The sequence below is a fragment of the Taudactylus pleione genome, unplaced genomic scaffold, assembly GCF_031769625.1.
Source record: "Taudactylus pleione unplaced genomic scaffold, aTauple2 ptg001176l, whole genome shotgun sequence".
NCBI classification, from domain to species: domain Eukaryota; kingdom Metazoa; phylum Chordata; class Amphibia; order Anura; family Myobatrachidae; genus Taudactylus; species Taudactylus pleione.
Window position 1 is genome coordinate 492,389 of NW_028285577.1, and position 25,560 is coordinate 517,948.

General features: G+C 49.3%; 1 protein-coding gene across 1 annotated transcript in view; it reads right to left on the bottom strand.

Annotated features, from left to right (window-relative positions):
• LOC148453336 (phosphatidylserine decarboxylase proenzyme, mitochondrial-like) overlaps positions 1-25,560 on the bottom strand; it is a 485,622-nt gene that overhangs the window by 454,999 nt on the left and 5,063 nt on the right. Inside the window, exon 2 of the mRNA XM_088462260.1 lies at positions 14,605-14,665. Within this exon, the coding sequence (XP_088318386.1) occupies positions 14,605-14,657 (53 nt within the window). The 5' untranslated portion in view covers positions 14,658-14,665. The remainder of the gene's footprint in view (positions 1-14,604; positions 14,666-25,560) is intronic.

Genomic DNA, 25,560 nt, shown 5'->3' on the forward strand with positions numbered 1-25,560 from the left:
GAGGAGGGGTACCAGTAACAATAACAGGCCTATCTATCAGCTGCAATACTACTGGTACCCGCTCGCCATGATGGGGAAGAGGAGGGGTACCAGTAACAATAACAGGCCTATATATCAGCTGCAATACTACTGGTACCCGCTCGCCATGATGGGGAAGAGGAAGTGTACCAGTAACAATAACAAGCCTATATATCAGCTGCAATGCTACTGGTACCCGCTCGCCATGATGGGGAAGAGGAGGGGTACCAGTAACAATAACAGGCCTATCTATCAGCTGTAATATTACTGGTACCCACTCCCCATGATGGGGAAGAGGAGGGGTACCAGTAACAATAACAGGCCAATATATCAGCTGCAATACTACTGGTACCCCGCTCGCCATGATGGGGTAGAGGAGGGGTACCAGTAACAATAACAGACCTATATATCAGCTGCAATACTACTGGCTCCCGCTCGCCATGATGGGGAAGAGGAGGGGTACCAGTAACAATAACAGGCCTATATATCAGCTGCAATACTACTGGTACCCGCTCGCCATGATGGGGAAGAGGAGGGGTACCAGTAACAATAACAGGCCTATATATCAGCTGCAATACTACTGGTACCCGCTCACCATGATGGGGAAGAGGAGGGGGACCAGTAACAATAACAGGCCTATATATCAGCTGCAATACTACTGGTACCCGCTCACGATGATGGGGAAGAGGAGGGGTACCAGTAACAATAACAGGCCTTTATATCAGCTGCAATACTACTGGTACCCGCTCACCATGATGGGGAAGAGGAGGGGTACCAGTAACAATAACAGGCCTATATATCAGCTGCAATACTACTGGTACCCGCTCACCATGATGGGGAAGAGGAGGGGTACCAGTAACAATAACAGGCCTATATATCAGCTGCAATACTACTGGTACCCGCTCCTCATGATGGGGAAGAGGAGGGGTACCAGTAACAATAACAGGCCTTTATATCAGCTGCAATACTACTGGTACCCGCTCGCCATGATGGGGAAGAGGAGGGGTACCAGTAACAATAACAGGCCTATATATCAGCTGCAATACTACTGGTACCCGCTCGCCATGATGGGGAAGAGGAGGGGTACCAGTAACAATAACAAGCATATATATCAGCTGCAATACTACTGGTACCCGCTCACCATGATGGGGAAGAGGAGGGGTACCAGTAACAATAACAGGCCAATATATCAGCTGCAATACTACTGGTACCCGCTCACCATGATGGGGAAGAGGAGGGGTACCAGTAACAATAACAGGCCAATATATCAGCTGCAATACTACTGGTACCCACTCGCCATGATGGGGAAGAGGAGGGGTACCAGTAACAATAACAGGCCTATATATCAGCTGTAATACTACTGGTACCCGCTCGCCATGATGGGGAAGAGGAGGGGTACCAGTAACAATAACAACCCTATATATCAGCTGCAATACTACTGGTACCCGCTCACCATGATGGGGAAGAGGAGGGGTACCAGTAACAATAACAAGCCTATATATCAGCTGCAATGCTTCTGGTACCCGCTCGCCATGATGGGGAAGAGGAGGGGTACCAGTAACAATAAAAGGTCTATATATCAGCTGCAATACTACTGGTACCCGCTCGCCATGATGGGGAAGAGGAGGGGTACCAGTAACAATAACAGGTCTATATATCAGCTGCAATTTTACTGGTACCCACTCGCCATGATGGGGAAGAGGAGGGGTACCAGTAACAATAACAGGCCTATATATCAGCTGCAATACTACTGGTACCCGCTCACCATGATGGGGAAGAGGAGGGGTACCAGTAACAATAACAGGCCTTTATATCAGCTGCAATACTACTGGCTCCCGCTCGCCATGATGGGGAAGAGGAGGGGTACCAGTAACAATAACAGGCCAATATATCAGCTGTAATACTACTGGTACCCGCTCACCATGATGGGGAAGAGGAGGGGTACCAGTAACAATAACAGGCATATATATCAGCTGCAATACTACTGGTACCCGCTCGCCGTGATGGGGAAGAGGAGGGGTACCAGTAACAATAACAACCCTATATATCAGCTGCAATACTACTGGCTCCCGCTCGCCATGATGGGGAAGAGGAGGGGTACCAGTAACAATAACAGGCCTATATATCAGCTGCAATACTACTGGTACCCGCTCGCCATGATGGGGAAGAGGAGGGGTACCAGTAACAATAACAGGCCTATATATCAGCTGCAATACTACTGGTACCCGCTCCCCATGATGGGGAAGAGGAGGGGTACCAGTAACAATAACAGGCCTGTATATCAGCTGCAATACTACTGGTACCCGCTCGCCATGATGGGGAAGAGGAGGGGGACCAGTAACAATAACAGGCTTGTATATCAGCTGCAATACTACTGGTACCCGCTCGCCATGATGGGGAAGAGGAGGGGTACCAGTAACAATAACAGGCCTATATATCAGCTGCAATACTACTGGTACCCGCTCGCCATGATGGGGAAGAGGAGGGGTACCAGTAACAATAACAGGCCTATATATCAGCTGCAATACTACTGGTACCCGCTCGCCATGATGGGGAAGAGGAGGGGTACCAGTAACAATAACAGGCCTATATATCAGCTGCAATACTACTGGTACCCGCTCGCCATGATGGGGAAGAGGAGGGGTACCAGTAACAATAACAGGCCTTTATATCAGCTGCAATACTACTGGTACCCGCTCGCCATGATGGGGAAGAGGAGGGGTACCAGTAACAATAACAGGCCAATATATCAGCTGCAATACTACTGGTACCCCCTCGCCATGATGGGGAAGAGGAGGGGTACCAGTAACAATAACAGGCCTATATATCAGCTGCAATACTACTGCTACCCGCTCCCCATGATGGGGAAGAGGAGGGGTACCAGTAACAATAACAGGCCTATATATCAGCTGCAATACTACTGGCACCCGCTCGCCATGATGGGGAAGAGGAGGGGTACCAGTAACAATAACAGGCCAATATATCAGCTGCAATACTACTGGTACCCGCTCGCCATGATGGGGAAGAGGAAGGGTACCAGTAACAATAACAGGCCTATATTTCAGCTGCAATACTACTGGTACCCGCTCGCCATGATGGGGAAGAGGAGGGGTACCAGTAACAATAACAGGCCTATATATCAGCTGCAATACTACTGGTACCCGCTCGCCATGATGGGGAAGAGGAGGGGTACCAGTAACAGTAACAGGCCTATATATCAGCTGCAATACTACTGGTACCCACTCGCCATGATGGGGAAGAGGAGGGGTACCAATAACAGGCCTATCTATCAGCTGCAATACTACTGGTACCCACTCGCCATGATGGGGAAGAGGAGGGGTACCAGTAACAATAACAGGCCTATATATCATCTGCAATACTACTGGTACCCGCTCGCCATGATGGGGAACAGGAGGGGTACCAGTAACAATAACAGGCCTATCTATCAGCTGTAATACTACTGGTACCCGCTCGCCATGATGGGGAAGAGGAGGGGTACCAGTAACAATAACAGGCCTATATATCAGCTGCAATACTACTGGTACCCGCTCGCCATGATGGGGAAGAGGAGGGGTACCAGTAACAATAACAGGCCAATATATCAGCTGCAATACTACTGGTACCCGCTCGCCATGATGGGGAAGAGTAGGGGTACCAGTAACAATAACAGGCCAATATATCAGCTGCAATACTACTGGTACCCGCTCGCCATGATGGGGAAGAGGAGGGGTACCAGTAACAATAACAGGCCTATATATCAGCTGCAATACTACTGGTACCCGCTCGCCATGATGGGGAAGAGGAGGGGTACCAGTAACAATAACAGGCCAATATATCAGCTGCAATACTACTGGTACCCGCTCGCCATGATGGGGAAGAGTAAGGGTACCAGTAACAATAACAGGCCAATATATCAGCTGCAATACTACTGGTACCCGCTCGCCATGATGGGGAAGAGGAGGGGTACCAGTAACAATAACAGGCCAATATATCAGCTGCAATACTACTGGTACCCGCTCGCCATGATGGGGAAGAGGAGGGGTACCAGTAACAATAACAGGCCAATATATCAGCTGCAATACTACTGGTACCCGCTCGCCATGATGGGGAAGAGGAGGGGTACCAGTAACAATAACAGGCCTATATATTAGCTGCAATACTACTGGTACCCGCTCCTCATGATGGGGAAGAGGAGGGGTACCAGTAACAATAACAGGCCAATATATCAGCTGCAATACTACTGGTACCCGCTCGCCATGATGGGGAAGAGGAGGGGTACCAGTAACAATAACAGGCCTGTATATCAGCTGCAATACTACTGGTACCCGCTCGCCATGATGGGGAAGAGGAGGGGGACCAGTAACAATAACAGGCTTGTATATCAGCTGCAATACTACTGGTACCCGCTCGCCATGATGGGGAAGAGGAGGGGTACCAGTAACAATAACAGGCCTATATATCAGCTGCAATACTACTGGTACCCGCTCGCCATGATGGGGAAGAGGAGGCGTACCAGTAACAATAACAGGCCTATATATCAGCTGCAATACTACTGGTACCCGCTCGCCATGATGGGGAAGAGGAGGGGTACCAGTAACAATAACAGGCCTATATATCAGCTGCAATACTACTGGTACCCGCTCGCCATGATGGGGAAGAGGAGGGGTACCAGTAACAATAACAGGCCTATCTATCAGGTGGTGCTATCAGATACCATGTGGTACAGATACCAGGTGGTACAGATACGATGTGGTACAGATACCAGGTGGTACAGATACCATGTGGTACAGATACCAGGTGGTACAGATACCAGGTGGTACAGATACCAGGTGGTGCTATCAGATACCATGTGGTACAGATATCAGGTGGTACAGATACCAGGTGGTGCTATCATACATTTTACACGTGGGCAGCAGGATCTGGAAACGGAGATCGTCTCTCAAAATAGTTCTAGCAAAGCAGCTTATCTTCAGTGAAGGAGGGGGCCATGGATACAGGAGCTCATTCAGACCCGTTTGCTGCTGGCGGCCGCTCGCTCTGAATGTGGGCGTGTTTTTTTTTTTTCGGTGTCTGACCGCTCACAAAGCTGTGGGTGACAGCTTGTGCAAGCGGGCTGGAGACTGTCGCTGTGACCAGACACCTTTCATCTAGGCCGGCCCTGGTCACGGGTTGGGGGGTTCAAGCCCCACTTGACCTTGGGGTATCAGGGATTCCCGTTTACCGTCAGTGACCGCCTGTCACTAACTCCGCCCACTGCGCCGTGGGCGTAACGATGCTGCCACCACCAAACTCTACCATCGGCGTTTGGAACAGCTTCTTATGTAGAATTAGGCTCCTACCGCCGGCGCCTGGAACCGCTCTGCTGCGTATGCGTCGACTGGCTGCGGCCACACCTCCTGTTTGGTGTTGGCTGTTCCTGTCTGATCCCTCGCAATGGACCAGGCCCCGGCACGCCCCCGGCACACCCCCGGCACGCCCACCAAAGGGGGCGTGCTGTCAATCAACATCGACAGCACGCCCCCTTTGATCAGACACAACGAGCGAAGGACTTTCCTTCGCTCGTCGCGTCTGGCGTATGCGCACGACGGAGCTCCCTCCATCGTGCGCATGCTCAGTGCAGAACATCGACCCACTTGTGAGCGGACAGCCGCTCGCGAGTGGGTCTGAATCAGGGCCATAATTTCCTCTTCACCACCCAAGAACATTTGGTTTCCTAAGCAAAGACTGAGTTAGCAGATACTGTTTCTGAAAAGGTAAATATAATGCAAATTCCTATTACATTCGTCTTTTCACACGTCTATGACTAAACCAGTTTGGGCTTTCTGAGTCTTCCACCTCCTAAGCTCTTACACAACATAGAAGCTTCTTACACACAAACAAATGGCCTTTCCCCAAACTTGCTGGGTATTGTACATAGACACCGGAGACCTCTGCATTACATGTCACTGACAGTGCTGTAACCGAAGGTTTGGTCACTACGTCAGGATAAGTAACAGATCACTAGGAGGTGAGAAGGTCTCCTAACCATATGACTTATATGTTACAGCCGTCTAACACAAAATAACTTATACATTCCTTATACGTGCATATTCTATACATTTATATGTACATTTCCCCAACTGCGCACAGCGCATTAAATATAACATGTTCAAACACATTACGTATTCATTCGCAGTACGTGGTGCACTGAGCCTAAAGGTCCTTTTAAAAATTGTGCCGCAGCATGAGGGTTAATCTCTTCAGTGCTGTGGTGGCGATTTTAACCACGTGTGGTCGGGCTCCGGCCACAGTCGCGATAATCGCGACCATCGGCCTTGCGATGAGACCCTGGTGTAGGGTCTAGCTGCCGCGAGGCTGAGTGGACTCCCTGCTCTAATAGAGCAGGAAGTCCACTACTGACATCACTAGTGATGTCAGTAAGTCCTCCCACAAACGCCAGGCGTTCCTAAGGGAACTCCAGCGCTTGTGCAGCCACTCCTCCTACCCGCCCACAAAACGGGGCGAGCTGTCAATCAACATCGACAGCCTCCCAGTCTTGTTGCGAGCCCCGTAGCAACTGAACTTCAGTCGCTCAGCGGGGCTCATGCACGCCAGACCCAGCGCATGCGCAGTGTGCAAACATCGGGCCGCTTGCGAGCGCACAGCAAAGGATGACTTTCTTTGCCGTGGTTACTATAACTGAGGAGTGGCAATATAGATGAGGCATCTCGCTCCCGGGGCACAGGGATCCAAATGTCAAAATTGCAGAAGAGCAAAGGAATAATATGAAAAGTTAACGGTAAACCAGCGAGGGATTTCCGTAATTGTAATATTGTGTTCCAGAAACGATTCATTTCCTACATTCCCAGAAGTAATGTTGGAATATTTCCCCTGGCTGTGCACGTTTTATACAACACCCCGACTCCTCTGAGCAGTGACATAGAGGCTCCATGCGGACGCCCTGGGGTAAATCATCCCAAACTGTAAAAGATTTATTTAATGATTGACAGAAAGAGACTGACTGAGAGGAAACTGTGTGAGCAATATACGGCATCTGTGAAGACTTGGAGCTTCCGCAGCACAGGGATTATTACTGTTCAGTTTTTATTTAGTTAGAAAATCTGCTTTAAGAGCCTAATGCTGCCGGAACCATCTGTATAAGTGTCTATTGTAATACAGAGATATCTGCTGGTGAGGCTGGGACTGATGTGAATGATAAATATACTCTATACAGAGCTGCATGTTACCCAGGTGCAGTATAAATGATAAGAACACAATGTCACGAGTTACAGGGTTGTCGTCAGCAGATTGTGTTTCTGAAGGAGAATTACAGAATATTGGCCCTCATTCAGACCCACTCGCAAGCGGGCGCACGTACGTTAGGCGTACGTACAAAAATATTTAAATTCAATGGCTCGCTCGTCTTTTCGTTCGCATCTAAAATTCCTCCCAAAACTCTGACGACCCCTCCTCTAACTAACGAGCGTACGAAATAGCGAGCGTACATCCCCGAAATGGCTTGAAAGGAACGCACGCACAAGTATAAACAGGAAGTGGCCTTGTCAGATGTCGATTACCTGCTCCTTTATTCTGCCTACCTCCATCAATCGTATCATGCCAATCAATGTATCAATTAGCTTAATTGTTTGTTTTTTTCAACACAATGAAAGAAACTTTACTCTTGTCCGTGTTTGTGTTTACCCGCAGAATACGTACGGATGAAACATTCGCTTTTATTGTTCAAAAAACATGTGAACCACAATTAAACAATTGTACTATTGCTGTGTATCCCCGCATATTTCCCTGGGTTCATTTCTTTATTTAAATTTGCTTACGCATGTCACTGCATCAAGCCTATCATAACTCTCCAGAGATTTCTGGCCCTGTCGAACACATGACTCATACACTAACCAATAAAATTGCTCCTGTTAATTTCCAAAATACATTAGCCAATCAGAAAATTTTTACACACTTTATCAAAAATGATTTTTAAGAAAAACACCATTGCCATCATGAGAGCCTCCGCATTCACCAGGCGTGAGCTGCTGGTGCTTACGGAGGTCATGGATCGCCGGATCACCAGCCAGCCAGAACCCATGACCAACCGGCAGAAGCGCTCCGCGTATGCGGAGGTACGGTCCCGCCTGCGGTCCTTTGGATCACGCCGCAACATCGGCCAGCTGGAGCGCAGGTGGTCCGACCTGCAACGGCGAACGCCCCACTTGCTGGCATGCTTTCGCATGCAGATCCTGGCAAGTAAGTGTTATGTATTGTGGTTTTAATGTTTGTGTTTGTGGGGCAAACTGCGTGTGCATGTTTTCATGTTTGTTCTATTTATTATTTGTACTCATATCTGCGTGTGCATGTTTTCCTGTCTGTTCTATTTATTATTTGTACTCATATCTGCGTCTGCATGTTTTCCTGTCTGTTCTATTTATTATTTGTACTCATATCTGCGTCTGCATGTTTTCCCTCTTTTTATGAATTTTTAATTCTACTGCTATTTTTTTTTTTATTTTTATTTTTTTGTTTGTTTGTTTGGCCGGATTTGTCCATAAACTAAACGCAATTTATTTGACATATTTTAGGGGGACAGCCAAGACTCCGCCGTCAACGTCGGCGTTCCCGCCCACTCTCCCCAACCCCCAGCCAACACTCCACCCCAAATCTTTCCCCTATTCCCCACTCCTCCCCATCCTTCCCAGACCCTCTCCCGGAAATGTCGGGACTCCTTCCCCTCCGTCCCACTTCCCCCTCTCCTCCACCCACCCCTCTTCCAATTACCCCCTCCCCGGAGTCCAGCATAACTCCGCCCCATTCTTTGGGGAATGACGGATCCTCCGAGGAGGATCATGGAGGTTTTGCCGGAGCTCCCGATTTTTTTCCCGGTATGTTTTTTATTATTTTTTTTTAAACCACAAACTGTTTGTATGTAATCATGTGTCGTGCCTTTCTTCGTGTTTTTGTGGCTTGACTTTTGTTGATTGTGAAGGTTTGCCTTTACCTCTTCCTGGTGATTTAAGCATACACATATCATACCTGTGGGAATTTGTACCTAGGCCTTGTATTTTTGCCAGCCCACACTTTTTATTTTTGTTTTTGGGTTTAGGAGTGATTTGTTTTTTAATTAATGTTTTTCTGTGGAGTCCCTATTGTTGTATTAACCCACACACTTTTCTCACCCACAGAGGAACAGAGGCGTCGCCAAGAGGTGGCGGATGTTGTGGGGCAGATGCGCCACCATGTAATCGGCCTTCTGGTGGCCCTCGACCGACTGTCTGGCCTCCTTCGGCATTAGATTTTTTTTTTTTGTTGTATTTTCCCAATAAAATTTTAAAGACAAATATACGTTGTGGATCATTTTTAAAAACCAAAACCAAAATAGTTTAGCCTGACATAAGTTCCTGCAAGGATTTCCCTTTTGTAAAAGTTAGATTGTGTTTTGTCTTTGTATGTCAAACAGACACCAGAAACACATAACAGTAACAATGTCATTTCCCTTTTTGGGTTTAGTGTCAATTTCAGATTTCTACATTTTCCAGGTTCCTACTTGGTGCGCAAGCTGCTTAGGCCAATCTTACAAATCCCAAGGTTGGGCCAGGCTTCCTTTTGGTGTGGATTGGAAAGCTGAAAACATATTTCAGTTTTGCTCATCTGGCGTCAGTACTGGTTTACCCCTTAGTCAAATGTAACTTGTGTTAACCTGGTTACACTTGCTGTTAACGTCCCAAAAAAGGAAGACCATTTCACTCTTCAAACATTTATTCACCACATAACAGAGCAAACAAAGTGGTCACTCCCCAAAAAAATACACAGTGATAAATTCAAATACAACACATACCAAGAAAAAAATAAATAAAAACACAAAATCAAGAACTGGTTGACGAAGGACCATGCCAACATGATTCCACAAACATGGCGTTGCGATATGGGTTCCAGAATATATGCCCAAAAGGACCAGATCCAGGTTTGGTAAGGGTAGCAGGAAGTAGTGAGCGTTGGAGTGCCAAAGATTATGTGAACAAACAGAAGATGGTGAGAAAAATAAAAATAAATTAGATGTTTGCCCAAAAAAAAAAACACATTAGGTATAAACACTGGAGTTTTGAACAAACTTACCTAAAAAATCTGGCCACAACATCATCGCGTATGGCCCCCCCACATACTGACCTTCGACCAACCTCGGGGGGGCCATCCTCAGGTAAGGCATCCTCTGGCTGCATTGGGACACCACTCCTTATGGCAATGTTGTGAAATATCCCACACAGGACCACAATTTTAGACACCATATCCGGCACATACATGAGCTCGCCACCAGAGCGGTGGAGGCATCTGAATCGGCCTTTTAAAAGGCCGATACAGCGCTCCACCACTTGCCTGGTGGCTGTAAGTGCGGAATTATACGCACTTTGTGGCCCTGGTGTGGGAGCCAAATAAGGAGTGAGCAGCCAGGACATGCAAGGGTATCCACTGTCTCCTGTGAACAAAAATAGACCACATCAGGAACACTGTGTATCAAGCTTAACATTGTTATGTACTAAAGGTCTCCACTTACCCAGAAGCCACGCATCACCAGCTTGTAGGTTGGTTAATTTCTGCCATATCCCTGATTGCCGGATGACGAAGGAGTCATGAGCACTTCCGGGTAATTTAGCATTCAGGGACAGGATCTGGAGGGAGGCATCACATACCACCATTACATTCAGGGAGTGATAGTGTTTCCTGTTTCTAAATATGGCCTCCAGCCGTGCTGGAGGCTGAAGTGGTATGTGAGTACCATCCACAACCCCTATGATGTGTGGGAAGCCAGCTATTTGGTAAAAATTGGCCTTGGCCACACTAAGGGCACCCATATCCAAAGGCATTTGAATAAAATGATGGAGGTGCTTGAAAAGTGCCTCCATCACTGCCCTCAGGATCCGTGAAAAGGAGGATTGGGAGATGCCCGCCACTATTCCGACCGTTGTTTGAAACGATCCTGAGGCACAGAAATGTAACACCGCCATAAATTGCGTCAGTGGTGGTATTGCTGTTGGACTGTCAATTTGCCGCTCAAGATCACTTTCTATTAATGAGAGAGTGTCTATGATGATTTTGGGAGGTAGACGGTAGCGTCTTAAAACCTCATCATCGGGCATTCCAAAAAGGGTGACACGTGTTCGAAATATCTGGGGCCTTGCATGCCTACGATGCCTACGCCTGGGACGAGTTTGAGGTTGGTCGTCTTCCGGGAGCAGGGCCAGAACAATTCGCCCCAGATCTATCTGAAATTCAAAGTTTACAATGTAAGGCTTTTGACCCACCCCAAAAGTAAGAAAAAAAAACTTAGCTTTCTGATACCATCCATAGCTGCTTACATGCCGGGGTATTGTCATGATATGTATAAACTGTAAAAAAGGCAACAATGAGACGTCAAAAATGTAAAGGGTTTTTTTTTAGGTAAAAAATTGTTGCAAGCCAACACAGAAAATAACGGAAAAACACATTTGCCCATCGCTGAAAACTACATTGCACACCGTACGTCAAATAGGGTTCAAATGGACCCAAAAAATGGAAAAGGGAAAAGCAAAACTGGATTATATGATGAATAAGCCTCGAAAAATGCGTTAATTAGTTCGCAAATGCAAGTCACTACACCAACAGTCCAAAATGCGGTAAATTATTCGCAAATGCAAGTCACTACACCAACAGTCCAAAATGCGGTAATTCATTCGCAAATGCAAGACAAAAAATGGACTTACCCAACTCGAATATATAAGATGTCCTCAAAAAACTTCTTTGGGTCCGAAAACCAAAAAAAACTAAAAAATATGAAATGAGTGTTAAACAAATTAACTAACCACAAAACAGAAGAATACAACAATTGGCCACAAATTTGAATGCACAAAACTTACCAAATCAGGAAAGGATGTAGAAAAAATGAAAAAAATGCGAACGTAAAAACCAAAGAAATGTAGCAAAAACAAACAAAAAAACAACTCTCCAAAATCCTCCAAACGCAACCAACCAACCAAATCCAAACCACTTCACCGACAACACTCCAACAACCCCACCTCGAATCCACACACACCAAGCCATAAATAGTGTTTATTTTCCCGCACAAATTAAGGATGAATCATAGGGACGCACAATCAATGATGCGGCCGCAATCTAACGACGCATGTATAAATACGTCACGAAATCACATAGAATTTCTGGATGATTTCATGCTGGAAGCAGAGACATGGCTTCAGACCAGGGAAACAATGGTCAAAATTGCGGCGGTAAGGCCTTCATGCATTTTGTGTCAATGATTCTTTTAAAACATAATATTGTGCAAGTTGTGAAGTGGCTAAATCTGCATATTTACCCAAATAGGTGAGGAGGATGACATGGAAGAGACTGCTGGCCCCAGTCAACCCGCCAAAGCTGCCAAAAAAAAAAGGCAGCCACATTTCACAAGCAAGGAGATGGAGGTTTTGATCCAGAAGTGCGTTGACATCCTGCCCCAGGCAGCCAGGAATATGAGCCAAAGCCAGAAGTGGAGAATGTGGGAGGAGGTCGCCGTTGCTGTCAATAGGGTGGGTGATTATGTCCGTCTAGCCCGGGATGTCAAACGGCGGTAAGTAAACACTTTCCCATCCTATAAACAAACCCCATTGTTAAAAAAAGGATAATGGTTCCAAATTCATTCCACAGATGGGCAGACTTCAAATATCGTCTAAAGCAAAAACTTGCCGACAGGGCTAGGCATGCAAGGGGGACAGGTGGGGGTCCCACCCCTGTGTCATTGGAGTTGACAGACTTAGAAGAGATGGCACAGGGGTGTGTGCAGGCTGTGGAGGTGTTTGGCGTGTCCAACATGGATACGGACATGCCAGACTTTGCGGCTCCTCATGTTGGCCAAGGTAAGTCTTGTCATGTCACCATCTCAGAAATGCTATTGTGCCAATATGTAGATTCTAATGTGAGTCTTTTCTCCAATTTCCTAACAGAGACAGAGGCGGATGAGTCTGCTCCAGAGGGGAGCCTTGGCCGCAGAATTTCTGCTGACTCTGCAGGGGAGGAACCAGTACATCCGGCTGAGGACCCTGCAGAAGCCAGTCCAGGGCGTGCCCCCTCGCAGGCAGTGGGCCTCCTCACAGAACTCAATTTTAAATCGGATTGCCATACGGAGATTCTGCAGAGGATGGACGCCAGTCTGATACGGGTGGCTGAGGCCCTGGAGCAAAATGCTGCGGCCAACGTGACCATTGCTCAGGCCCTGGCGGAAAATACCAGGGCCAACATCCGCATCGCCGATGCCCTGGAGCAACTCGTTCGCCAGCACATGGTGGAGCCGACCTCCCTTCCTGCCGGAACATCCAGATCCTCCACCTCTGGCACAACATCAGGCAATCCTCCAAATGTGCCTAGCCCTGTGCCTAGTCCAGAGGCCACAACATCTGCCTCTGGACAGGCCAGCCCGATGGCATCCCGGACCCGGTCTGGCGCCCACCCTCACCCATCCAAACGGCCGAGAAAACGGTGACAGCAATGGCGACTTTTCCCACTTTCCTTCTGTGCTTGGCTCATATTCCTTTCTGGTCAAAACTTCCCTCTCCTTTCTTGTGAAATGTTTTTAAATTTTGTATTTACGATTATGTTAGTAGTTATGTTTTTTTTTTTTTTAGATCAAATATCTTGGCCACAAAAAAAGGCAACAAAATATTATGCCAATTTGTTTGTGTGTAAACAATAAATTGTACAAAAAAAACAGACATTGTATTGTGACATTATTGTACAAATGGGTTACATTTAATCCTGGCCTTAAACGCAAAAACTGACCCTCTTATGTTAAAAAAAAGGCCTCTTTAAGGAACGTTTAAAAAAACACATAGCGATGCAAATTCAACAGTAAACCAAAAAAAAGGGGAGCTAATTAAAAGATGATGACATTATTTTTACAATAGGCCATAACCACCAAATTGTAGCCAAAAAAAAAACCCAAAAATGTACGCTAATTGATTATGTAATCATGACATTAGCAGCTCTGATTTCCACCTGCGTACGCTTTTGTGCTATCCCAATAAACTGCTTTCCAAACACATACCAAGCCGGATTTCAATCCAACACTAATTACTTTACTGACCAGCCACGATTAATCGCAGCACCATCGTGGAGTCCCGGGACGGAGGAGAAGGCCATCGCCAATGTGGTCGAGTAATCCTGACCCTAAGCTGTGCGAGCATTTTGAAGGGAAAGCGGATGTTTCAGTGACGTATGAGACGGTCCGAACACATTTGACGTTCGCATCTGCTAATGTATGTACGCCCCAAAAACGCTTCGCCACGCCTGCGTTTTGTCATCTCCACCCCCGTCAACACCCAAAAACGCCCTGTTCTGTCAATCACATTTGACATGTCACTTCCTGTACGCTATTTTAGGAACGAGAGAAAAAAAGCTCGCAATTTGCCGTACGCGCATGCGCGGTGTAACCCCGACGCATGCGCGGTTAGTCAACATCGGAACGCAACGAGCGTACTGTTGTTAACGTGCGGCTCTGAATGAGGGCCATTGTTCCCTGGGGTGATAAAAAGAGCAGTAAAACATCTGCGTGTTATGGGCGTGTGGGTAGGTTATACACACCATTTCCTCACCTTCTGGACCCCGGTCACAGAATGACTGCCTGCTTTACACATGATGTGACCTGGAATACACAGTGATAATATTATTATACTTACATTAGATTGAGAGTAACTACTCCTATGGGTTTAACACTGCCAAACACCTCATATTACCACCCATCTGTCAGCTCCCATGCCCCCCCCTCCAACCTGCCTGAGAGACTTACCTACACCCACCTCACACACTCTCTCAGCTCCCATGCCCCTCCAATCTACCTGAGAGACTTACCTACACCAACCTCACACACATTCATATTACCACCCATCTCTCAGCTCCCTTACAGAGAGTATTTTTATAAGATCCCTAGAGCCACACTACAGAGGTCTTCTGTCTAAAACAGCTGCCCGTTAGGTGTAAGGTACACTCAATGGTACTTAAGATGCTGCCAGGTCTTAAAACTCAGGACAATAGGAACTTATACAATACTCTGGTGATCATGGGATAATTGGCTGGAGTAGCATAAACAAAGCAAAATACAGACAACATAGGACATAGATGCTGAAAGCACCAACAGGGTTACCACAGAGTAGTGCTGGTAATAACAAGAGATATGATAAGAACTTACCTTTGTTATCTCTGTTTCTACGAAGTCCTTATGGTCCAAAAGGGATACCTAGGGGGTATAGGCATGGGCTTGTCCATGGGCACCACACAGTTAAAGCTGTCATCCCAGGATGCACTGGGCCCCCTCCTATACCCCGCCCCCAGGCCAAGGCACCTCAGTTTTAGTAGCAAGCAATAGGCCGGAGGAGGAGAAAAAGGATGAAGAAAGTCTGGAACACACAGGAATCATATTCTCAAGGGAGGGGATGCTCCTGTGTATAAAGGAGAACCAACCACCCGAAGGAAGCATTCTGAGAAGCAAATGTGTCAAATGCATAATGCCTGACAAAAGTATGGACAGAGGACCGCGCAGCCACCTTGCAAAGCTGAACAGCCGGGGCGCCACAGCGAGCTGCTCACAAAGGACCCACAGACCACATAGAATGAGCCTTCACAGAGGGTGGCACTGGAAGATCCTCATGAGTGTAAGCCTCAGAGATCGCCATGCAAATCCACCGTGCCAAAGTCAGCTTATTGGCAAGCCAACCTGTCTTGTGAAATCCATATAGGACAAACAAAGAGTCCAATTTTCGTAAAGAACTGGTACGGTCCACATAAAACCGCAGAGCCCATACCACATCCAAGGAGACCTCACCAGCCAAGAGGTCAGATGAAATAAAGGCTGGAACTACAATTTCCTCATTAATGTGGAAACTAGACACCACCTTAGGAAGGAAACCGAAACCGAAGTACCGCCCTGTCCGAATGAAAAATCAGAAAGGGAGGGCGACGGGAGAGTGCCCCCAAATCTGACACTCTTCTGGCTTAAGCAATAGCCAGAAGGAACACTGTCTTTGTCGTAATTCATTTCAAATCCTCTGAACCCAGAGGTTCAAATGGAGTACCTTGGAGCGCCCTTACAACCACAGCCAAATCCAAGGAGCCACCGGAGGGTCAAAGGGAGGCTGGATGCAAAGGACACCCTGCATAAAGGTGCGGATATCAGGAAGCAGAGCAATCCTACGCTGAAACCACACTGACAGAGAAGAAACATGCACCTTTAGTGAGGCAAGGCGCAGACCTAGATCAAAGCCCACCTGTAGGAAACCCAGCACTCTGGATATCTGAAACACCTGAGGATCGTACCCTCTAGGACAACACCGCTCAAAATAAGTATGCCACACCCTGTGGTAAATTCTAGCCGAAACAGGTTTCCGAGCCCGGAGCATGGTATTCACCACAGATCTGGAGAAACCCTTAGACCTTAAGAGGGAGGTCTCAAGAAGCACGCTGTCAAAGACAGATGACTCAGGTCCGGGTAAAAGCAAGGACCCTGAGACAACAGATCCGGATGTTGAGGCCACAGCCACGGAGTGTCGATGGAGAGACACTGAAGATCCGAGTACCAATGCCTTCTGGGCATCGCAGGAGCCACTAGCAGGATCTTGTCGCCTTCTTGCTTGAACTTCCGAAGTACTCGAGGAAGAAGGGAGAATGGAGGAAACAGGTACAAAAACTGGAAGGTCCACTGTACCGACAGAGCGTCTACCAGGAGAGCCTCTGCGTCTCTTGTTCGGGATCTGTACGCCTGCAGCTTGCAGTTGTGCCTGGAGGCCATGAGGTCTAATTCGGGAAGGCCCCACTTGTCCACTAGGAGTTGAAATACCTCCTGGTGAAGAGACCACTCCCTCGGATGTACATCGTGATGGCTGAGGAAGTCCGCTTCCCAGTTGAGTACTCCCAGAATGAAGACTGCCGAGATGGCTGGGAGATTGCCTTCTGCCCAAGTCAGAATGTGGGACACCTCCCTTAGAGCCGCTTGGCTTCAAGTTCCTCCCTGATGATTTAGGTAAGCCACCGTGGTGGCGTTGTCTGACTAAACCTGCACAGGTTTCCCCAGCAGGAACGGTCTTGCATGCTGCAGCGCCCTGAACACTGCTCGAATTTCCAATATATTGATTGGCAGGTCCGATTCCTCCGATGTCCACCGGCCCTAGAAGACGTGTGGGCCTGTCACAGCGCCCTAGCCACGAAGGCAGGCATCCGTTGTTAGAAGGACCCAATCCGAAATCCAAAACGGACGTCCCCTGCTGAGATGAGACTTTTGTAACCACCACGTCAAAGACAGGCGCACTTCCGGAGTGAGCCTGATCATCTGCGTCTTTATTCGACGGGGATTTCTGTCCCATCTGGACAGGATCAACATTTGTAGAGGCCTGGAATGGAACTGGGCATACTCCACCATGTCGAACGTTGACACCATGGAACCCAGTAACTTCATCGCTGAGAGAAGAGACACTATGCGACTGCTTAGAACATTGCGTATCTTGGACTGCAACAGGGCTATCTTTTCCTCCGTCAAGAAGATTCTCTGTTGCTGAGAGTCCAACAATGCCCCGAGATGGACCATTCTCTGAGAAGGAATTAGAGAGGACTTCTTCCAATTCACTATCCAGCCGTGAGCCTGCAACACTATATTGTCATTTGCAGATGATTGCAAAGCACTTGAGGCGACCCCGCCAACAACCGAAGATTGTCCAAGTAAGGTAACAGACGAACTCCCTGTAACCGCAGCTGTGCCGCCATGACCACCATTACTTTTGTAAACACCCGAGGGGCTGTGGAAAGGCCATACGGCAGAGCCTGAAACTGGTAATGTTGGTCCGACACTGTAAATCTGAGGTAACGCTGATGAACCCTGGCAATGGGGATATGCAGGTAAGCATCCTGAATATCCAGGGACACCATAAAATCCCCAGGCTGCATAGCTAAAACAATAGAACGCAGAGTCTAGATTCGGAACCGAGGGACCCTTAAAAACTTGTTCAGGGACTTGAGGTTGAGGATAGGTCGGTATGACCCATTTGGTTTTTGAACCAGAAAGAGGTTGGAGCAATAACCTGTCCCCCTTAAGGGTAACGTAACAGGCACTATGACTCCCATATGGAGCATAGAGCGCACCACCTCCTGGATCGCTAGAGCCTTCTCTGGATCTGAAGGAAGGCCTGCTGCAAAGAACTGATGAGGAGGCCTTCTGCAGAAGGAGAGGGCATATCCCTGAGATACCACTTCCCTTACCCAAGTGTCTGGGGTGGTCTGGCACCAGCACTGGGCATATTGCAGAAGCCAGCCTCCCCCCTTGGGGTCCCCCAAGGGGAGTCCCAGCCTGTCAGGCTGAGGGTTTGTTGTCCGGCTTGGTGGCCGGATGTCTGGTACTCTAAGCCTGTTTCTTGGACTTGGCAGTCTTTTTGGGACCTGAAAGTCTCGGAAAGGACTGCACCTTAGGTTTGTCCTGTGGGCGATATGGCCGAAAAGGACGGGTTCCTAGACCCAGACGGAGTTGAAGGTAGACATGCAGATTTGGCTGCCGCCAGCGTGTACACTATCTTGTCCAAAGCGAGCCCAAACAGGACCTGACCATTGTAAGGTAAGCATTCCAAGCCCTTTTTGGATTCAGTAACCTCAAGGCGCGGCGAGCCGACATGGCCACGGAAATCCTAGAAGTAAGAAGGCTAAAATCCAAGGCCGCTTCATTAATGTATGTAGCGGAATCCAGGAGATTACCCAGTAACACCACCTGTTCACTAGTAACCTCCGAAGCAAACGATGCTCCCAATGCGTCCGCCCATCTTTCCATAGCCTGGGCCACCCAGCAGACTATCATAGCTGCCCTGGCCGTTCCTCCAGCGAGGGAATAGATAGACTGAAGGCACATCTCCACCTTACGGTGGAGTCCGTCAGAGAAGACATGGATGGCATAGGTAGAGTTGCGCTATTTACTAAGCGTGTCACATGAGGATATGCACGGGCCAGGGTTTGTGAGGTTGAAATCTTTTTCCCGGAGATTTCAAAGCCTCCTCCAAGTGATCCACTAGCTGACCAGATAGGGGAAAAACTGCTGCAGTACCTCTAACCTCCTTAAAATAAGCATGAGTAGGCACTGCAGGTAGGTTGTCGTCCGTAAGCACCATGGCCGCACAGACCGCCCGTATGGGACCTGGAATATATATTCTAGATTTAACCTCCGCCCCTAATTGAGGAGTGTCAGTGTCCGACAGATTAAGAATCTCATCCTCATCAGACGACCAGTCATCCTCATATTGTGTGGATGGATATGACAATAATGTTCTCTTAGCAGGTCTAGACTGATCCTGCTGAGTATTCCGCAATGTGGCTGACACAGAATTCGCCCAAACAGGGTCTGTTGGCGCCACCAACATCTGTCCCGGAACCCCTAGTATGGTGGACGGGACTACCGCCTGCTGTGTGAACCCCAATTGGGGAAACGCAGGGGGGGCTGTCAACCTATTCACAAGGACAGTCAAGGCTTGTGCAGAACAAGCCCAAGGTGGTTCCTGAGAGGTGCTGGGTACAGCAGAGGTACCAGGGATGGCCAAACATGCAGCACATAACCCATCCTGGAGTACCGCCCCCTCCCCCACATCTGCTTTACATCTGGAGCAGGAAAATAGGAGAGGTGCTCCTCTAACAGAGTCCTCACTGGACATAGTGGTATGTCACACTCCTCTCACAGAAATAAGTACTTTGTACTGTGAGACAGATTGCCACCCTGACAGCACTGGCACTGAGAGGGCTGGTCAGGAGGAAGAAATAGGGATAGCTAAAATGGCTGACAGGAGAAAGATCAGGCACACAGCGCTAGCATAAAGTCACATACAATGCAGAAAACCTGCACTAAGGCCCTTATTCAGAGCCGGACGCTCTGACCAGAGCGCTCGCTCTGAATCAGGGCCCACCTCCATTAATATGGAGCGTCCTCCTGGACGCTCGTATAGCTGTGGGTCACCACCCACAGCATATATGAGCGTGCAGGATGATGGTCACGATGGTCTTGACCATCGCGACCATCGCCACTGCGAGCCGAAGCCTGCGGTTGAGTTTCTCAAACGCAAGGCCCGGAGTGATTTTGGCTCTATCAGAGCCAAAATCACTCCCACTGACATCACTAGTGATGTCAGTGGGGCCGGCTTCTGACGGTAGGCGTTCTCTTGGGAACGCCCCCGTCTGGGAGGCACGCCCCCGGCACGCCCACCAAAGGGGGCGTGCTGTCAATCAACATCGACAGCACGCACCCTTTGATCAGACACAACGAGCGAAGGAAAGTCCTTCGCTCGTCGCGTCTCGCGCATGCGCACGACGGAGCTCCCTCCGTCGTGCGCATGCGCAGTGCAGACCATCGACCCACTTGCGAGCGGACAGCCGCTCGTGAGTGGGTCTGAATCAGGCCCTAAGTGCACTATCACATACACAGACCTACAGCCTGGCAGTGATAGTGCTACATACACTGACCTGGAATTATGGAGATGAGGTATGTAAGGAGCACCCAGGCTCCACACCCTGACACCAGCGTCTGAGCTCATCCAAGATGGCCACCAGAGGAATCAAGGGATGCGGGCCTCGGGGAGGATCGCTGCCTCAGCCTGCCAAACCTCAGGGGGAGGGACCTCCTGTACTGAACAGGGAAGGCGTCCTCCCCTGGCAGGCCATTAACCCCCGGGATGCTGGAACGCGTCCATAAGGCTCCAGCCCCACATCCCTGGTGGTCTAGTGTGAGCGCAGGCTCAGTGCCTGGCTCCATTATACTGCTGTCCCCAGGGTGCCCCCAGCCCTGGGGACACTGGACTGTGTAACAGCGAGCGCCTACCGCAGACGCCCGCTGCTTACTTTGTGCTGTCCCCCGTAAATCCGGCCACAGTCCAAGGCCCCCGGGGTTCCGCTAGCTGGTTCAGCCCGCCGAGTTCCCAGGTAGTCGGCGCCGGCGGGCGTGTCGGAGCGGCAGCACGGACATCCGCTGGAATGTCTGTGCTGCTGTGTAACACTCCGTCCGGGCACCTACTGAAATTGAGGTGCCTTGGCTTGGTTCTCCTTTATACACAGGAGCATCCCCTCCCTTGAGAATATGATTCCTGTGTGTTCCAGACTTTCTTCATCCTTTTTATCCTCCTCCGGCCTATTGCTTGCTACTAAAACTGAGGTGCCTTGGCCTGGGGACAGGGTATAGGAGGGGGCCCGGTGCATCCTGGGATAACAGCTTTAACTGTGTGGTGCCCATGGACAAGCCCAAGCCTATACCCAAGGTATCCCTGTGGATCCCTAAGGACCCTGGAGTTGAAATATATATATTGCAGAAGCAAAAATATAGAATGGCTCACGGGTGTAGAGACGGGGTCCAGGTTCCAATCAGACTGGGGGTCTCCAGGTACACAGACCAGACCAGGCACATGCTGGAAAGTCACCGGGATACATGATCCAGACCATAGGCTTACACAGCATAAGCTATAGCCGGCATGGTGTGCAGGGCTGGCTGTCTCTTAAGAACAACCTGCACCAATAACAGGCAGCCAGTGAGAGCAGCCCCATAGATTACTTATTCTGTGCAGCTGCCGAGCTGGGCTGTGACCACAATCCCCCGCGGTCCCCTGGTTGACTAGCAACCAGCGGGACCATTCCTCATATTAGGCTGGGAGACATGGCGCCCTGGCTGCCTAGTGGCGGCCGGGAGCCACATCAATAATGAGCTGCATCGGAAGCTCATTACAAGTTTTCAGCAGCCGGCTGATGGAGAAGAGAGGAGCTGTGACTGCGCTAATCCCTATATATAGGGTGGGGGGAGGAGGTGACAGAGTCTCTGCCGGAGGCCTCAGAGGAGAAGAGAGGAGCTGTGACTGCGCTAATCCCTATAGATAGGGTGGGGGGAGGAGGTGACAGAGTCTCTGCCGGAGGCCTCAGAGGAGAAGAGAGGAGCTGTGACTGCGCTAATCCCTATAGATAGGGTGGGGGGAGGAGGTGGCAGAGTCTCTGCCGGAGGCCTCAGAGGAGAAGAGAGGAGCTGTGACTGCGCTAATCCCTATATATAGGGTGGGGGGAGGAGGTGACAGAGTCTCTGCCGGAGGCCTCAGAGGAGAAGAGAGGAGCTGTGACTGCGCTAATCCCTATAGATAGGGTGGGGGGAGGAGGTGACAGAGTCTCTGCCGGAGGCCTCAGAGGAGAAGAGAGGAGCTGTGACTGCGCTAATCCCTATATATAGGGTGGGGGGAGGAGGTGACAGAGTCTCTGCCGGAGGCCTCAGAGGAGAAGAGAGGAGCTGTGACTGCGCTAATCCCTATATATAGGGTGGGGGGAGGAGGTGACAGAGTCTCTGCCGGAGGCCTCAGAGGAGAAGAGAGGAGCTGTGACTGCGCTAATCCCTATAGATAGGGTGGGGGGAGGAGGTGACAGAGTCTCTGCCGGAGGCCTCAGAGGAGAAGAGAGGAGCTGTGACTGCGCTAATCCCTATAGATAGGGTGGGGGGAGGAGGTGACAGAGTCTCTGCCGGAGGCCTCAGAGGAGAAGAGAGGAGCTGTGACTGCGCTAATCCCTATATATAGGGTGGGGGGAGGAGGTGACAGAGTCTCTGCCGGAGACCTCAGAGGAGATGAGAGGAGCTGTGACTGCGCTAATCCCTATATATAGGGTGGGGGGAGGAGGTGACAGAGTCTCTGCCGGAGACCTCAGAGGAGAAGAGAGGAGCTGTGACTGCGCTAATCCCTATATATAGGGTGGGGGGAGGAGGTGACAGAGTCTCTGCCGGAGGCCTCAGAGGAGAAGAGAGGAGCTGTGACTGCGCTAATCCCTATATATAGGGTGGGGGGAGGAGGTGACAGAGTCTCTGCCGGAGGCCTCAGAGGAGAAGAGAGGAGCTGTGACTGCGCTAATCCCTATAGATAGGGTGGGGGAGGAGGTGACAGAGTCTCTGCCGAAGGCCTCAGAGGAGAAGAGAGGAGCTGTGACTGCGCTAATCCCTATAGATAGGGTGGGGGGAGGAGGTGGCAGAGTCTCTGCCGGAGGCCTCAGAGGAGAAGAGAGGAGCTGCGACTGCGCTAATCCCTATATATAGGGTGGGGGGAGGTGGTGACAGAGTCTCTGACGGAGGCCTCAGAGGAGATGAGAGGAGCTGTGACTGCGCTAATCCCTATATATAGGGTGGGGGGAGGAGGTGACAGAGTCTCTGCCGGAGGCCTCAGAGGAGATGCCAAAGAAGATCGCTATCATCACCACATCCTCCTTATCACTTCCATGCCTGTGTGTTACCCTGTGTCTGCCACCTGTGATGGAGTGTAAGCTCCCAGGGCCACCTGCCACACTCTGTCTGCTGCTGCTGCTGAAACAAATTGTACACCTCCCCCAGACCACATTTATACCAGTCTGGGAACTGACATGAAATAATCGTCAGGCCTGAGGGGAAGCTTAACAGGCATGTCAAAGGGTATAACAGGGGGCCCTGAGGCTGACATATATAGCGGCATGACCAAGGGGTTCTGAAACATATGAAAGAGAATGAGATGGGGCTGTGGGCTGGCATACATAGGCATGAGGGGGCTCTGAGGCTGGCATATATAGGGGCATGACCGAGGGGGCTCTGAAGCATAGAATGAGATGGGGCTCTGGGCTGGCATACATAGGCATGATGGGGCTCTGAGGATAGCAAATATAGGGGCATGACCAAGGGGGCTCTGAGAATATAAAGGCATGAGGGGGCTCTGATGCCTATAAAGGGGCATGAGGGGGCTCTGAAGCCTATAAAGGGGTATGAAGGGCCTCTGAAGCCTATAAAGGGGCATGAGGGGGCTCTGAAGTTTATAAAGGGGCATGAGGGGGCTCTGAAGCCTATAAAGGGGCATGATGGGGTCTGGTATATAAAGTGTGGTTTTGGACACATTCCTGGTCATGTCTGGGAGTCTGGCAATGGAAAGGTGGTAACCCCACGATCAACAAAACTACATCAACACATATCTCTTAAGGCCTCCATACACGGTGAGATTCAAAGTTGGTAAGATCAGTTGTACGATTTCCCTTGAAATTCTTCATAAGGTGTGGTCACATGGTGTACGATGATAGGATAAGGTGTGGTCACATGGTGTACGATGATAGGATAAGGTGTGGTCACATGGTGTACGATGATAGGATAAGGTGTGGTCACATGGTGTACGATGATAGGATAAGGTGTGGTCACATGGTGTACGATGATAGGATAAGGTGTGGTCACATGGTGTACGATGATAGGATAAGGTGTGGTCACATGGTGTACGATGATAGGATAAGGTGTAGTCACATGGTGTACGATGATAGGATAAGTGTGGTCACATGGTGTACGATGATAGGATAAGGTGTGGTTACATGGTGTACGATGATAGGATAAGTGTGGTCACATGGTGTACGATGATAGGATAAGGTGTGGTTACATGGTGTACGATGATAGGATAAGTGTGGTCACATGGTGTTTGATTGATCACGAAGATCATAGGATAAGATGCATAGAAGTGTATCACATCGTACACGATCAGTTCAGATCTCTCTGCAAAACCATCTGATCTGCGATCCAACTAGACGATGGCGGGGATGCGCATCGGGGTCGCAGAAGACTCAAAATACAACTATTTGCAAACGATTGGTCTGATCAACCTGTAGAAACTGCCCAAATCGTGTTAAAAATCATCCTGTGTATGGGCACCTTTACCTTATCACAAAATCTCTCCCAGCTGGACCCCTGGGCTCATGACCTTCACCTCTAGGCCACACTCTGATGATCTGATCCCCTTCCCGTTACAAGACTTTCTCCGAGCTCCACCCACTGTGGAATTCTCTCCCTCACACTATGCGACTTTTATCCAGTCTACAAGCGTTCCATGATAACTCACCTCGTAGGCAGATTATCATATTCCAGAGCCACACACATAACCTCCATGAGACATTCTACCCAATTATCTATACAGATCAAAAACTATTTACATGGGTTCTCTTTCTACACTCACACATCCCGCCAAGCCAACACTGCTGTGTGACTGGTTCATGTAGTCCATCAAGTATGTTTTATCCCATCTGGCTGGACCAATATTCAATTTCCAACACTTATCAAACTCCTGTTTCTCTATACAGAGTGTATGTCAGTGAGCAGGACCCTCTTACCTCTGTCTGTCTGTAGTTACCCAGTCCCTGGTGTGTGACTAGATCAGTGGTCAGGGAACAAGGGTAAATTACCCCACATGGGGTAAAAATGAATTTCCTGGGGGTAATGGATGGACAGCCGGGCATGCATATGAATCATTCTATAATACATATGCATGCCCGACTATGCCGCACGGAGGCTCTAAGCCGGACGCCCGCTGAGATGCTATCACCAGCGGGCACCCGGCTCCTTCCCTGCAGCGCCGCGTTAGCTGGAGGCTGAAGTTCTCTTCTGAACTAAAGCTTCCGGCTCTCTCCATGCGCACTATAGGCGAGATGTCATGACGTCTCTCCCACGGTTCCGAGGAGCAGCCGGGCGGACAGGACGGCGGCGGATGCAGGAGCGGGGATTAAGGTAAGTGAGGGTTT